Raw genomic sequence first — 17036 nt, forward strand, 5'->3', positions numbered from 1 at the left:
AGAATCGAACCTTCTACTTACCACTGTTAAAATTGCATCACCTTCTTTATGGAACGTTTATACCTGACTCTTCTCTTCATTTGAGATTTTACCTTTTCCTTTGTAACATTCAATCTTTTAGGAGAAAAAGAGTTAACTTTATGTACCTCAGGATCCTACTTTTGAACAAGTTTAAGCACATTTGTCAAACGACTATCCCCTGTTGCAGTTTGTTGACATACCTTAGTTTGTGTTTGTAATTGAAACATTGTGTGAGTCTGTGACCCTCAATGGTACAATAAGGACACGTCAGTTTGGAGATCGATTCAGGAATGGCATTAGCAGCTAACAAAGGGTATCTGAAGCATTAACATGAGTTTTCATTAGTATACGGAAAATCCATTACATATCCAATGGTTTTGATAAAGAATCATCAACCAAATTATCAAGCTTGCTATGAGTATTGCTACATTCATCAAAATTTATAATTTCCACCAAGAGTGCTACACTTGATCCATCATCCTCTTCGGAATCATAATGATCAGATGTTTCATCAAGCGTTGCAGCAAGACTCTTGTTGTCTGTGTATTTTTTTATATTTGGGCACTCATTGGAAAAGTGACTAAATCCTTTACACTTGAAGCATTGTGGCATATCCTCATTGTCAGAATCGTTAGAGTCTCTGTTTATCACAGGAACACGATTATGTGCCTTTGCTGACATCTATGAAGCACGAATACTTCAAAAAAATTGACGTATCCGTATCGGATGCCTTATCAGTATCAGATACTTAGAGATACTTGGGGACACCTTTTAAAATTTGTTCATAGTAATCTTCATCTCCTTTCATGAAAAAGTAAAATTATACGAAAGGAGAAAGTACAAGCATTTGATCCACTACACGGTATGGGAAAATTTGAAGTTGCAAATCTTTCACTTGACGAGCCAGAAGCGGTGTTCTTTGATGAATACAATACCGATGAGTGATGGGTGAGCGGGATGTTAGATAGGTTTTATCTATTTTTTTAACATTCCGTAAAGTATTTATGATTTTTTTTATACTATGTGGTTCTATTTGCTAAAATAAATAATTATTAAATTAAATATTTTTAATAAATAAACGTGCCACTATGTATCACGTATCCTTATATTTAAAAATAGACGAATCCTCATATCAGTATCCCCGTATTCGTATCGCCGTATCAGTGTCCGTGCTTCATAGGCTGACATAAGAGGTTTTTCTCTAGTGAACCATTTATTCCTCTTCTTAAGAAGTTCTCTAAATTGTCGTGTGATTAATGAAACTGAGTTATCAAGATCTTCATCCGAAAATTCAGGATCAACAAGATTGTTCACGGAGTTGTCATCCCATACATTTCTCAAATCAGCACGTGATATTTGAAGATGTGTGTTACTTGCGTTAAGGCAGCCCAGCTATTGACTTCTCTTGGGCAGGTGACAGTGTGATTTGTACCGTAGGAAGCTGATTTGGTTTTGGGAGGTGACGAAGGGAAAGAATGTACATACTCAAAGGGCTATATGAAGAGACATGTTATTTTCTCATATCTTACTTGTACTCCTGATGGCAATGTTGGTATCTGTACAGCTTGTAGCTTATCTTGCCATGACGGGAATGAGGTAAAAATCTTATGTTTGATTTGTTTAGAAATTATTTTGATTTAAGTTTTGTTAAGAATGGATAAAAACACTGGGTTTAATTTGTTTCATTTGGGTTTCTCACGTATGTTTATTTGAGATCCTGTTTGATCTGTGTAGATTTGGTTTTCAAATTACTTGTAGGAGTTGCTATATGTTGATCAATTGTGTCTCAGTCTTTGAAGTTTGAATATTATGCAAGTGTTTCATATAATCTTATTACTGACATATCATATAGTAGCTTCCCCTCTTTTGAAGTATGAAACATTTTACTTACATATTAAGGCTTATTCTTGTTATTTTTCCTGTTATGACTTGCATAAGATTGTAGAATTGTGGACGAAGAGAAACTTCAGGTGTGATTGTGGAAATTCAAAGTTTGGAGAGTTCTAATGCAAGATCATGGCAGATAGAGAACCAGTAAATTCAGAAAACTCATACAACCAGAATTTTAAAGGTGCATACTGCACATGCCATCGCCCTTATCCCGACCCAGATGTGGGAGAGTAGGTGGAGATGATACAGTGCTATATTTGTGAAGATTGGCTACATGAGAACCATTTAGGCTTTGAACCCTCTGACAAGGTGGGTCGAATTATGTTCCCCGTCCTTGAATATTTATTTTATTATTACATTTTTTTTGTTACTGAAATAGTAGTTGTGTTGCTTTTCATGTCTCTGTCACTTAAATTTTGGCTTCGGCATTTATCACTGTCATTCATCCTGGTATTAGAACATCTGCTTATAAACTTTTGAAATATTGGTATTTTCAAACGCAGATGCTAGTTTATACAGCTATACCCAGTCTTTGTACCTGCTTGCTAATTTATATCTAGCTTAATTGGTTAGTAACCCTGAACCTGTTACACAACTTAAAGCCTCTTCCCTGAAGCAAATTGGTTGTAGTTTCCATCTTGTAAGCTGGTTTCTTGTGAAAAGCACTATAATTGTATTTTCGGATGTTTGTCAGTAGTTTAGAGATGATTTTCACTTGCTAGCCGACCAACTTAGTACCACGGGTAATGCCTGCAGCTCAAGCAGTGAGTAAAGTAGTCTTCTTTTCACATAATGACAATCTTGATTTATCATGGGTGAGGGTTGTGATCTCTTTAATATAATCAGGTGAACTTATCAGGTTGTTTGATGCCCATTCCTAAAGTCTGCTTCTTGTACTTATGATGGGTTGGGCCGTGTATAGTCCTGGAGATGAATGATGGACTGCCATTTTGGTGAGGTGCAGAACACCAATGGCAAGGTTTTCATATTAACTTGTTGGCAAGTGTCACATGCCCATTTAATATCCTAAATTTTTTACGGGACATGACCGACAATGATTGTGGTTCAGTGAACCATCTTCACCCACAATCACTCAGCCTTGCACACTTGCATCAAAGTATGCATCTGCCTTCACTCATAAGGCTCTACGCAACGGAAGTCTTCATCTTCTTTCTCTCTAACTCTCCATGCCCCCATAAGCATAAGAGGTTCTGCTATGCACTTCAACAATTCTCACACAAGACCAGCAGCATAATGAACACAAAGAACTAACACAATAAAGCCATTTCATTGCATTAAGGAAGATTATACAAAACAGTCCATCACATGGACCAAACAGGCCATCACCTTCTTGGTGATGCCTTTATTCTCTCAAATATGGGACTACATGTCTACAAAACTCTCCCATGTAAGCCTACTGACTATACCACTCCTTAGGACTATTTATAAATCAAACTCACTAGCCAAAACCGTGCACAATACTTGCACACGCATGGAACAACCATGTGTTCCATCAGGTAGTTTTCCTAACCGCCAGCTTACTTTTCAACTGCCACCTTTTGTGTTGTCAAGAAAAATGATGCAACATCTGTTCCTGGTGGTTGTGAACACTCCCACATGGTTATAAACTCCTTTTATAACCGTCCTTACTTGTCTTGCACCATTGGCACGCTTGTCAAGCTCGCAACCAACTCCTAACCGTCACTTGAGCTGTATTGCACTACTGTTTGCACAATTATGAACTTAGCCTTGATTATGTGCCCAACCATCTTGTCACTTCCAACTTCTTGCTCTAAGCTCATGCACGTATCATCCTTGTGCTTCCATCATCAAAGCCAATTTCTTAAACTCACTCTAGTTACTCATGGCGCCATATGCTTCACTTCGCCAACTTGCATGATAATAGTAATGTCACTCTTGCATTACTAACTTGTTTGCATTATTCAAGCTTTGGCTTGCAACTCTGTAACCCGTAATCATTATGCGCCACTTGCATCCCTGTCATAGACCTTCCCCACCTAATCTGTTCAACGACCTCGTTGAACGCAACCAAGTATACTCAATATACTTGTTCTCTGGCCCTGTACGCTTCTGAGCCCTTCTCAGAAATCAACAAACTTTGCTTGGCCTTTAACCTTGCCAAAACTTCTCTGCCTAGTACTTTATACCATCACTTAGCTTTACTTCCTTGCCATTGATCCTACTGATCTTGAACATTTTTGTTGCGTCGCGACCGCTTTCAACTCCATCTCAAATCATATATCAACACCCAAGTGCAAACTTGAAATTTCTCTTGCCAATTTCCTGAATTAGGCTTGAATTTCACATGAATCATTTGTGCCCAAGTGTACACAAGTAATGTTTCTTCCCAACTGATCACAATGATCATTGTCATAGTCTTATGCCTTCATTTTCTGACTTTAGTTGCACCACGCAACATAACAGGACTTATACAAAACTTGGCCTCATTCTTCAATCATATGCGCATATGCCAAATCATGACATGCCTTAAGGTATGCATGCTATGATTCTATACCACTCTGGTATGCGCCACAATCCATAACCATTGCTGCCTTCAGCAATGCAATAAAACTTACACTAGATTTGGCCTCTAAATCATATTGTAAATTACGCCTCCTAGCTTCGCACCATTTGTATGCCAAAGAACCAGCACCTTGTTGTTCTTTGCTTGCATTGTCGCTACACCCTGATTGAAATGCATGACTTCGGTATAGTCATGAATTAGGATACGCGGGGCTCTCCTCCGTCGCTTTAAAAGCAATATCCTCTTCATGCGCCAGCAATTTAAGTATCACTTGCTCTTTCAACTGCTATGCTTGAATGTGGCGGAAAGACAACATCATGTTCTTCCTAGCTATGAGTTACTCTTAACTCATATACTTGATGGACTTAAATCTTCATTCTTGTTGCGTTACTCCATGATGTTTCTGCCATATGCCGTAGCACTTCCACATAACTCTCAACAGCAAATTCGACTATGCCACCAACTCCTCTATTTTCTTCTTTCACTTTCAGCGTCTTCTATTGCATATTATGGCTTAATATGCTGTGTAGCATCTTCCACGCGAACTATCTTTACTTTGAACAAAAGAGGCAAGTTCTTTCACTTCAAATACCCTCATTCACAACTACCTTACGTAGAGACTTCATTCGAACACCAAGGTCCACTCGACCCAAACTAAAAGTATAATCAAACTTGAGCAAATACTCGCGTCAACTGATTGCAACTTATAAGACCTAACAAGCCTTGAAATATTACTCATTGAATGTCCTCCTACACTCATTATGGCATCAAATCTGTTCTTAAATACAACAGTAATGGTTTCTTTCCTATCCAGGTAAACATCAGAAATTCATCCATTTCTCCTAACCTAAATAAAGCCTAAGACTTAGTCTTATGGTGTGCTAATCTAGCAGCTAGATTAGCAGTCCACGTCAGTTAGGACAACCTCCTAAGTCTTATGGTGGTTTTAATTTAGCATGCGAGTCGCGGAACAAAACAGCACTGGCGCTGAAATCATTCAGCGCCAACACATTTCTTCTTTTGGCGGCATGAAAAAGCGTGACAAAGTTTAAATAAAATTGTTTATATTCCTTTCTCTCCCTACGGGACCACCAAACCATGTCAGACCAATTTACAGACTATGTTCATCAAAAGCAATATACACCAGCAGTTTATTACTCTATGGGACCAAAGTCCAGGTGTCCTATCTTTAACCATCTGTTCTATAGTCTAAATGGAACCATCTTATCTTACTGTTTCAACTATTGCATGTGACAAATTTAATTTTGCTCATCAATCGTACAATATTCCATTCAGCGTTGAATGAAATAGCGAAAAGCAAAAAAAAATTGCGCTGAACGGAACATCGTAACTATCTCGCTACTAGTTCAAGTGCGAGCAAATGCTAGGAGAGAGAACTAGTGTTAACAAATAGACAACACTTTTTTTTTTGAATTGCATCACTTTTCTGCTAATCTTGAAGCTCAATCTAGCCCATAATACTTAGCCTAACTATGGTTGGTAAAACCCTGCTTGAAGGGTAGACTTGGAAAAATAAATTCAAAACTTAGATACAAACGGACAGAATCGCTTATCCTTTTATATAGGTTGAATCAAAATTAGGATGGATCGGTGGGAAAATCCAAAGATTTGGATTCGGTGAGGATTGCTCAAGCTACGACATACAAAAAGAAAAATAAAACCAACAAACAAACAAATTTCTCACCACAAGGAAACAATCTTATATTTTGATCCCAACTTCAGGTTCTGTTTATTGGCTGCTCTAAACATTAGGCTTATTGCTTCAGGCACACCGTCGTGATGGGAATAACGCATAGAGAAGGATGCATGATTGAGTTTATACGTTGAATAACAAGACATCAATATTACTATTAGTTATGTTATTTGAGTATTAGATATAAATACTTGGCCAAACTATATATACAAAGATATAGACCAAAATATGCATAAAAATATTAAGAAAAGGATGAAAAAGAATTAGGAATCCGATCTAGCGTGGATTTTTTAGCTCTCTATGGGCACTCCTCGATGGAACTTCATTCAAATGATCATCAAATTGATGAATTCACCAAATCACATCTCCATCTTTAGATTATTTCCCTCCATACTTCCTGTAAAATTGCATGCAAGTGTAGAGCAAATATTAGATGTAAATTGACGGATGAATCTCATTTTGTGAAACTTGAGACCCAGTGGTCCAGACGAACTACAACTAGTGATCTTACGCCCCAGGGAAAGATTACTTAACTATGTTCAGTTGTTTTTTTGCTAAGAAACACAAATGAAGTATGGAGGGAAATAATCTAAAGATGAAAGTAATTACTTGATGTTTCTTTACTTTTAAGGTTTCATTATCATTAGTTATCCGATAATTATGATAATAAAAAGTAAAAAGGGATATTTTGACTTTGGGTCCCATAAAATGGTATACCTTTGCATTTGGAGCCTAACTTTGTCCAGCTTTGAGTTTGGGTCCCGATCAAAGGTTGACTATTCTTGACCATCCAACAATCAGTTAAATATGGGTTATTTTAACGAAAATATTACTTTTTATTTATTTACTAACTCTACCAAGTTATCCAAGACAGTGAAATGACTAACGAAAACGTTTTATTTTTGTTAAAATATCTCATATTTAACTGATTGTTGGATGGTCAAGAATAGTCAATCTTTGACCGGGACCCAAACTCAAAGCTGGACAAAGTTAGGCTCCAAATGCAAAGGTATACCATTTTATGGGACCCAAAATCAAAATGTCCCAAGTAAAAATAAAAGTAACTGAACATAGTTAAGTAAAAATAAAACCTTAAAAGTAAAGAAACATCAAGTAATAACTTTCATAATTATTCTTTAATTAATATTGTTACCTGTATATGATTGATGTGGAAAAACAGATAGACGAGCTCTTCCATGAGGAAACTCCACCATACTGTAAATGTTTTGCAGATCTGTTTCCCAAGTTGTAGAAGTAGGTTGATCTTGCTGTAAGGCACAACAGAAATCCAAAAGTAAGAAATTTTATGTACGTACAAATCGTAAATATGACTACATGTATTTGAGAAAAAAAAAGTTCAGAGAAATTACAGTGAAGCAAGACGTGTCCAAGAATTCGTCGGGCAACGGTAAGGGTGGGGCGCTTATTGTTCTCCGTAAATCTGCTGCCATTTCGGGGGGATTTATCACCATATCCAAACCACGGGATGAAATCATTTCTTGCATTGTTGGATTAAACGACTGAAGGTAAGTTGAGGAATTGACCATGTCTGCATTTAACATTCCCATATTTGGAAAAACACCGGAGGAAGGAAACATCTGTTTGTAACATCCAATTGTAAATTTTATCAATAAGAATTGCTTTAAGATATCTAAAACAGTTTTTCACCAGTTGATAATAGTGACGGACTTGATATTTTTACTAGTAACAATGCCTGTGGTCTTACATCTTTAGCGAAGAAGTTATCAATGTTCACATCGAGTCTTGGATTGACTGTAGCAAGTTTCATGGACAGAAACTGGTGCAGATGAAAACAAAAAGGAAACATAATTAGTTGATGATATTGACAGAGAAATACAACCATCACTTTGGACATTAACAACCTTTACTTAAGCTGCTCTAAAACTTCGACTTGTTGAGAGAGATAATTATTAATGTAATAAGGGAATGCTACACATACCGAGGATTTCCTCTGGACTATCCCGATACACACAGCCATGGGGCGGGTTTTTGGTCCCAACATTTCGCGTGTGTTGCGGAATTTTTCCGGAGGAAATCCTCGGACACCTATCATTTCCGATGTAAATACGGATCATTGATTTAACTTTTTTGGTCAGATTCATTCGACCCCATAACCTAAATATGATAGTATTATATGGCTTTGGGGCATATTTTCACAATCGATCGAGGACCCGCTGAATTATGAAACCTACATTACCTAATCCTTGGGATCTTGATGATAAAAATGAAAGCAAAAAAATATACCTCAACTTGTCGTTGAAGAGACTGAACATAATTAATAATTTCGTCAAGCATCCCTGCTTTGCCTGTAATCTTATTGCAACCAGGGACTAGATCTTGCAAATATTTCATCCTTTCACTAATCTTTTCCCTTCTCACCTACACAAAAAACTTCATCAAATTCCATATCTGAACGAAATCAATACTCCTATAAACAATAAAGAATCATCTACGTAGTGGTTGATTAACTTACTCTTTCGGCTAAGCTATGGCTATCGGTAGCTTGACCACGCCGAGCTCGAACATGGATGTAATCCGGTTTTTGAACTTCAGAAATCTTTGAATTATTATCTTTAGATGTATCCGAAGAATTTTCTTTATTATTGATATTGTTGTTCTTATGTTGTTGGGGTTGTTCATGGGTGATCTTGGATTCTACTTCCTCGGCCATGTCTACTTTGATTCTCTTATCTCTTAGTTCCTCCGCTACACCATTAACCTGAGTAATCAACGACAACAACAAAAACTTCTCATCATGATATTATTACAGACCAAGTACAAGTAAAGAAAAGACCCAACAGAGAGTTGAGATTGATGGAGACCTAAGAGACTGATTCAAATTTCGAGGACGAAAATTTTACAAGAAAATAAGTGAACATATATACGTCTCAAGACGTTGAAAAAAATAAATAATAACAGACCTTTGAGTTGTGTGCCTTATCAGCTTTCCTCTTCCTTCCGACAATAGAAGACATTTTTCCCGGTGAACAGATTTCTTTACTTTTTTCTTCCGCAGCTGCTGCAACTATAGTCGCAGGTAAAACAGTATCACCCACCATTGGAGGACAACTAGTAGTTCTAGAAATGGAGATATTTGACATCTCATTACCAGAATTAATATTATTACTAACAAATCCGTTGGAAGTACTTGAAAATCCTGTAGTGATAATTTCTTCACCAAATCCAGTCTTGGGCACTGGGTATTTACCAAAATCAGCACTCCACCCATTTTCTAAACTTGGATCAGTTTTCATTGAGCGATTAACAAACTCTCTCATCACAGAATCATTCATGAAACCTTGATGATGATCAAAATTTGAAGTGGTTAATGGTAATTGGAACAAATTATCAAAATGGGCATCATTACTGAGATACGTTTGAGGAGCTTCAGTTTCTTGTTGCTGATGCTGTTGCTGCTGCCATTTTTGTCTAGCTCTTTGTCTTTCAAGTACGGTTAAGTCAGTTCCATTACTAAAACGGTAATTATTATTATGATTCTCAGAAGTAGATGAAGCTTGCATACAGTGTAGCATCTCTTGTGTTAGAACCCTATTCATCCTCGCCCAGAAAAATCAGAAGAAGAATCAGAAACAGAAAGTAATAAGAAGAGGCGGTTCAGTTACTGAATTACGCAATGGGTGTTAAAGTTAAGGCACGTATGCAAACTTTCATGCCAAACGCGTGTCTACTTCTTCCTTTGCGAAATGAACCAAGTATTATTGTATCTTTCTTCTGATCAAAAAGGGAGAAGAAGAACTTGAGTTTATATAAAGGAAAGAAAATGATTGAAAATTTGTTTATCTGACACCGAATGGCCGGTATCTGACACAAATAGCCGGAATAAATAGTGAGGGAGGATAGAGGGATAATTGGAGGAGGAGAGAAGTATCTATCGGTTCAGTAAGGGCTGTGGGCAGTAGGACCTACAGACATAAGGACACGTGGGAGTGTCGAAAGAAACGGGGTTGTAGCGAACGGAGGGGGTTTTACGAAAAGAAAATTAGGGTTCTAAAAGGAAGTGGTGGAACTCTACGTATACATTCACGTGGGGGAGATACATGTGTCTGCAAAGAGATGGAGTTATTCTGACATGTCAGCATGGTGACATGGTGAAGGAGTTGGGATTGATTGGGTAGTTTTTCTTAGACTTTGGGTTTTCTGTTGGAAGTTTTAAGACAAAAAAGAAAACTGGAAACTGCTTACATAATTAAGCCGAAGATTCTCCGGGAATTATGGGTTTCCTTTTATCACTCTATTTCTTTTTTCTTCTTTGGAAGGCCTCCATTTCTATATTTAGTATGTTCAAATATGGCTATTCCCAGTGATTCTTAGTTACCATCCACTCCAAATCTGAACCGTTGGATAATTACTCCTACGCTTGCCGATGCAGGTTGAAGGCTTGAAGCAAAGACATACTTCGCAAGGTTTACAAGTGGTGCGAATTCATCATTTTTTTTTCTTCACCCCGGATGCAAACTAGGTTCAAATGTACCACATACATTCGCTCTACTCCGTATTTATGTCACTCTTGCGTTTCCATTGTACAAAGTTTTTACATATTAGATAATACCTAACCCAGCCTTTAATTTGATTCCAAAAAGATAAAATCTGCAACAACTAAATTATTATTAGTAACCAATTTTCTTTGATTTCTAATGTCCATTTTATGGGAAAACGACACTACAGTAGGACTAATTGAAGATAGGGTGCAAGTAGAACTATTGATGAAAGCTTTAGGTCATTGAAACAAAAGGAGCTGGGGCTTGAGGAAAGTGGTACAGACTACAGGGACATGATCTGGATTAATTAGTGGGAACAAATCCAGTAAGGATAACAAAAAGGGCAAAAAGAAAAAAAAAAAAAAAGTAAAACATCCAATATCATTATATTGTATATCCACCGAATATATAATGGGCCACTGAAATCTCTCTGTCTATGCAAGATTAATAATAGGAGTACCAGTTCATCAGGGGGCGTGCCAAACCCACATCCCCAAGCAAACTGGTACTCCTTATTAGCATCCATGTGTCTATGTGAACAGTCCCATCGATATCTGTCCGGAATTCGGAATCCGTTTCTGAGTATTCAAAATTTTATAGGATTTTATCCGTTTTATCGGATATCGGGTCGGATGTTTTATCGGTATTTTTTCCTTAGTATATCGTAACCAGATTAGGCTTCATCCCAAATGTTAATATCTGATATCCGATAGAACATGGACTTATTTGTAATTTGTCCTAACCATATTAGAGCCGAGTAGAAGAGTAAGGAAAAATATATGATATCCGATATGCTATGTTTGAGAAATTGAACTTAAATTTCAATTATGAACATGTTTTACAGGGTTTTAACATTTTTTATCAGAACCGGATATTATCGGATAAATATCAGATATTCGATACCTTAGTCTATCGGAATCGATATCTGATTTTTGATATCCTATAGGATGTTATCGGATATCGAATATTCGATAGCGCTTAACCTATAGGATACGGATTTCTAAATATCCGACGGATATTCGTTGACAGCCCTATATGTGAACAACTTATTTGTACTTCCTTTGGTAGGTTCATCATTTTGTAGGATCCAAATATCGCACAACGGTAAGAGTTTGCGAAATTATAGATTGAGCCTGCGAAGTTATAGAGAAAGCTTGCGAGAATGTAGTTTGGGCGCGAGATAATATGAGTTGTACCCCACTACATATGAGCTGTCATCCACTATGTAAACACCTATATAAAGGGAAAGTCAGAGAGAGAGAAGACAAGTTTAGAATTTGTATTATTATTATTTCTTTCTTCTTCCTCTACCAACTTAGAGCTCCAAATACTCATTAATGGAGTCTCCATGTAAACAAGATGTAATTACAAACAATCATAATGAAGATCCCTAACCCCGTGGATGTAGATCAAATTGATCGAACCACGTAAATCTTGTGTCTTATTTTCTATTTTCACTATCTTTATCTTTATTTTCATATCAAATAAGTTTAGATCTAGAAATCATAATCATGATAATACAAGGGGTGTGTTGTAGGATTTCCTGCAACTACATAATGACGCTAGAAACAGGGAACGAGTAAAGGATTTATCCTTCCTGTAACTTGTTGATTCAAGAAATTTTCATGAAGATTAACTATTGTTCATATTTTTCTAGATCTACAAAATTTAGGTTCAAAAATGGAAATTTTATGGAAGAAATCACACTTTCAGGGAGTAAACATCATCAACAATTCAAAGACATGAAAAGAGTGAGAGAGAAAATTAGTTGTTGTGGTGAAATTTAAGGAGAAAATGGAAGTTTCGGTGGAAGATTTTCATGTTCAGGAGAGGAAGGAAAATGTGAAAGAAGTTAAGGAAGGACGAAGAAAAGATAAGAGGCAGATGCTGCAATTTCTATCACAAACAGAAATTCGCACAGATGGTTTGAGCTGGAGCGAGTAAGCGATAGGTCACGGGTTCGAATTTCGCAGAGACATATATTTTTCATTTTCTTCTCATTTGCATGGGAGAATAAAAGAATAAGAGAAAAACATTGTGCGTTTATTTCGCAAAGAGATTCTTGAACAGTTGGTCAAGAGAAAAATATGTACGTTTGTGGTCGCAAGTTCGAACTTCCCTACGAGCATAGTTTTCTTCTTTTTACAGATAGCGAAAAAATGAATAATTTCGCAATATTGTTTCATTAGTTCGCAAACAAGAGGTAGCACAGTTGGTCAAGCTTCGCTAGTGTGATTTGTAAGACTCGAGTTCGAATCCCTCATCAAGCTTAATTTTTCGCACATTTTTGAAATCCTAAAGGCGAAGAAATGGAATAAAGTACAGCATTGTGTGTTTCTTTCGCAAGCAACAAGTAGCGCAGATGGTTAGAGAAGGAGTATGCAAACTGGAGGACATGGGTTCGATTCTCCCTGCGACCAAATAATTTTTGCTTCGCAAATATTCATTTCGCAGAGTTGATATTTGATTACTTCGCACAGTCTTTGATTATTTCTCAAGAGAGGGTTAGCACAGTTGGTCTGGAGGCATAATGCAAACAGCAGGTTGCCGGATCAATTCTTGCTTCTCGCATGTTTATTTTTATTATGCAGAGTTGATATTTGAGTACTTCGCACAGTCAAGAGAGGGTTAGCACAGTTGGTCAGGAGGCATGAATGCAAGCAGCAGGTCGCGGGATCAATTCTTGCTTCTCGCATGTTTATTTTTATTATGCGAAATTTATACATAATTGCCTTTTACACAGTTGGAATTTGATTAATTCGTAAGAACTTTGATTATTTCGCAAAAGAGGCTTAGCACAGTTGTTATGGTGCGAGAAAATCCAAGAAGCAAATCAAGGGTTCAAGTCTCACTTCTCACACTTCTTTTTCCTGCGCGAAATTCATACATTTCAAGGCATTTATTCACTTCTTTGACAACAACAGCGTCTCACATGAAAGATAAGTACCATTTCCTTAAACATTTTACTTTATACTAAGAACGAATAAAAAGATTTTTGATTTGATTTACAAAAAAGCGATTCAATCGCACGATAACAAAGATTTCAAGATTTCAAAGATTATAAAGATTACAAAGACTTCAAAATTACAAAGATTGCGAGATTTCAAAATTACAGAAAACTGAGAAAATTTAATTTATATGTTTCTCTAGAATATTTATTTTACAGAGAATAAAAAGATTTTTTATTTGATTTAAAAAATGCGAAACAATCGCAAAATTACAAAGATTTCACAATTACAAAGATTTCAGAATTATAATGTATTAGAACTTCTCTTGAATATTTACTTTGCTTCAAATGATATGATATTATGAGAATGAAAGAATGAACGAAAGAATAAAATAACAAAGAAACGCGAAAATTTCGCAAGAGACAATCAAAGATCCATAAAAATCTAAGATTAGAATGGGGCGAACCTTTATGGCGTACACCCTAGTTCGCGAATAAAATTTCGCAAGAGGCAAATGTAAGACCTAAAGTACGTCATAGAAGGGGGTACTTGTAGCATGACTCAGGGGAATGGTTACACCGCCCCTGGAACCTGAGTCATGGAGATTTGGGGTCAATAAAGCCCATCCGGGAGAGGCACCTTGGATTCTCAGCCTAAGCATATGACTTAGGTTGGGAGACTAAGGTAATAAGGACTCTCCCACGGAGTGCATAATCTAATCAAGGCGCCGAGGTACACGGTTGAGTCAAGAGTGCCAGGGGCGTTTGAAGCGTCCTTGCCATTCTTGACAAGTCTTGGCTTATACTGCACTCGGCCCGAAGAAAACCCCACTTAGGGTGCAGTCTCGTAACCATAAGCCCTATAGGTAAAAGGGATAAGAGGCTGCGAAAACAACTGGTTGTTGTTAAGACCGGATGGGAGGAGATAACCTTGTATGGTAGAAGTACGCCTCCTTGAAGGGGAAACCAGGGGTGGAGATAAGGGCGACACCCTCCATTAGGGAGCTGATAAGTGTCTTAAGACGCAAATGTCATGAGGCTTTTTACCCGCAAGGGTATTAAGGCTTGTCATATTTGTGCAACAATCCTGAAGAGGCAATAATACTAGAGAAAAAGATAAGACGAGATCAATGGGTCATTACATGAAAGTGTGAAGACGTCCTGCTATTTCGTCGCAAGACGGCAATGTCATGGGGATTTATTTTCGCATGAATATTTAGGCCTGTCATATTGTCGCAACAATCCTGAAGAGGAAATAATACAAAAGAGAAAGTTAAGGAAAGATCAATGGATTTTTGCATGAAAGTGCAAAGACGTCCTGCGATTTTGTCGCAATGACAAGAGGTGGAAAAATAAGACCTTTAACTAGGAAGGCAAAATAAGACCACATAAGAAAATGAGTAAGCAAGTAAGCTTGCGAGAATGATTATATGTAAGCAAACAAGCTTGCGAATATGTACATGGAAATGAAACTGAGGCAGTGAAAATGCCGCAGACTTGATATTATGATCATATTGTTATGAGATACTAATAGTGCAGGAAAAAGGAAAGATGAAACACAAGTAAGAACTTGTGAGGAACAATAAATACACGAAGAGGAATGCATACACTAAAGAAAAAGCCAGAGAAATGGAGAATGGAGTCAATTTAAAGCTACATCAATTTTAGCGTGCAAAATGAGCTAAGTAACGCAAACATTAACTATACATTGCAATAGATAAGCATTCTCATCATACAAGCATCATACTCGCATCATAAAAGCATTGCACAAGCATTTCATGGCATAAACATCGCATACACATTTCATAACATAATCATCACATAACCATTAGATTCGCAGAACTGTTCAGAATTTCGCAGAATTGTTCAGAATTTCACAGAATTGTTCAGAATTTCGCCGAATTGTTCAGAATTTCGCCGAATTGTTCAGAATTTCGCCGAATTGTTCAGAATTTCGCAGGATTGTTCAGAATTTCGCAGGATTGTTCAGAATTTCGCAGGATTGTTCAGAATTTCGCAGGATTGTTCAGAATTTCGCCGAATTGTTCAGAATTTCGCCGAATTATTCAGAATTTCGCCGAATTATTCATAATTTCTCAGGATTATTCAGAATTTCGCAGAATTGTTAAGAATTTCGCAGGATTGTTCAGAATTTCGCAGAATGGTTCAAAATTTCGTCAAATGTGTCAGAATTTTGCAGAATGTGATTATTCCGAACGATATGATTATTTCGCTCAATTATTTCACACAATTATAAGCAACTTGAAGAGATTATACTATCGCATGAGCACAACACATGAGACAGAGGCAAGATAAGAATGAGGAAACAATTCGCACATTCAACATTTTCTCAAGGATTCTACCTTCATAGATAAAGAACAGAGGCAACTATGGATTACCAAGAAAACATTTTATGTTCTTTATCTCCTCGGAAAGAATCATTTCCAAAGTGGACGTACAACAACAAGAATCCTCACCAAAAATGAAATAATAATTTCGCACGAATAGAGGCAATACTTATTATTCAAGGACAGATACTTCTTATTTACTTCGCAGAGTTCTTCTTATATTTCGAGGATTGAGTACTTCTTATACTTCTTCAAGGATATTTCATACTTCGCATACTTCAAGAGATGATACTTCTTATTTACTTCGCAACGCTCCGGAACTTCACAAAAGAATAGAGGCAAGTACGTACTTTTCAAGTCCAATATTCTTTCGCTCGTTCCTTCAACAACTACTACTACAAAGTGGATTTTTCCTTAAAGATCGCTCTTCAAGCAATATTCAAGGAAAAAGAGGAAAGATGTAGGATCCAAATATCGCACAACGGTAAGAGTTTGCGAAATTATAGATAGAGCCTGCGAAGTTATAGAGAGAGCTTGCGAGAATGTAGTTTGGGCGCGAGATAATATGAGCTATACCCCACTACATATGAGCCGTCATCCACTATGTAAACACCTATATAAAGGGAAAGTCAGAGAGAGAAGACAAGTTTAGAATTTGTATTATTATTATTTCCTTCTTCTTCCTCTACCAACTTAGAGCTCCAAATACTCATTAATGGAGTCTCCATGTAATCAAGATGTAATTACAAACAATCATAGTGAAGATCCCTAACCCCGTGGATGTAGATCAAATTGATCGAACCACGTAAATCTTGTGTCTTATTTTCTATTTTCATTATCTTTATCTTTATTTTCATATCGAATAAGTTTAGATCTAGAAATCATAATCATGATAATACAAGGGGTGTGTTGTAGGATTTCCTGCAACTACAATCATTTATTTACTTCCTTTGCATTTTATATCGGATGACAAAAATATAATGAGTTGTACCTTAGATCTACCAATTTAAATTATTACAACAACTTTCTCTCCTCTTTCTCTCCTTCTCAA

The 17036-nt window shown here is 36.8% G+C and overlaps 1 protein-coding gene across 1 annotated transcript; it reads right to left on the bottom strand.

Moving 5' to 3' along the window:
* Window positions 1-6287: 6287 nt before the first annotated feature.
* On the bottom strand, window positions 6288-10012 carry LOC113342208 (transcription factor HBI1-like). Its single transcript, XM_026586825.1, has 7 exons — window positions 9113-10012; window positions 8665-8910; window positions 8436-8570; window positions 7897-7968; window positions 7541-7768; window positions 7324-7438; window positions 6288-6567 (listed from the first exon to the last, which is right to left on the bottom strand). The coding sequence occupies exons 1-7, from the start codon at window positions 9746-9748 to the stop codon at window positions 6530-6532; spliced, it is 1470 nt and encodes a 489-aa protein (XP_026442610.1). The 5' UTR covers window positions 9749-10012; the 3' UTR covers window positions 6288-6529.
* Window positions 10013-17036: the final 7024 nt, after the last annotated feature.

Source organism: Papaver somniferum, unplaced genomic scaffold, assembly GCF_003573695.1.
Source record: "Papaver somniferum cultivar HN1 unplaced genomic scaffold, ASM357369v1 unplaced-scaffold_35, whole genome shotgun sequence".
NCBI lineage: Eukaryota > Viridiplantae > Streptophyta > Magnoliopsida > Ranunculales > Papaveraceae > Papaver > Papaver somniferum.

Excerpts from the sequence above, each read along its gene's own strand:
- LOC113342208 (XM_026586825.1), bottom strand. The coding sequence starts at position 9,748 with ATGAATAGGGTTCTAACACAAGAGATGCTACACTGTATGCAAGCTTCA. Across the intron at positions 8,911-9,112 it reads ATAAGGCACACAACTCAAAG|GTTAATGGTGTAGCGGAGGA; the intron begins GTCTGTTATTAT and ends TTGATTACTCAG. Across the intron at positions 7,769-7,896 it reads ATAACTTCTTCGCTAAAGAT|ATGTTTCCTTCCTCCGGTGT; the intron begins GTAAGACCACAG and ends TGTTACAAACAG.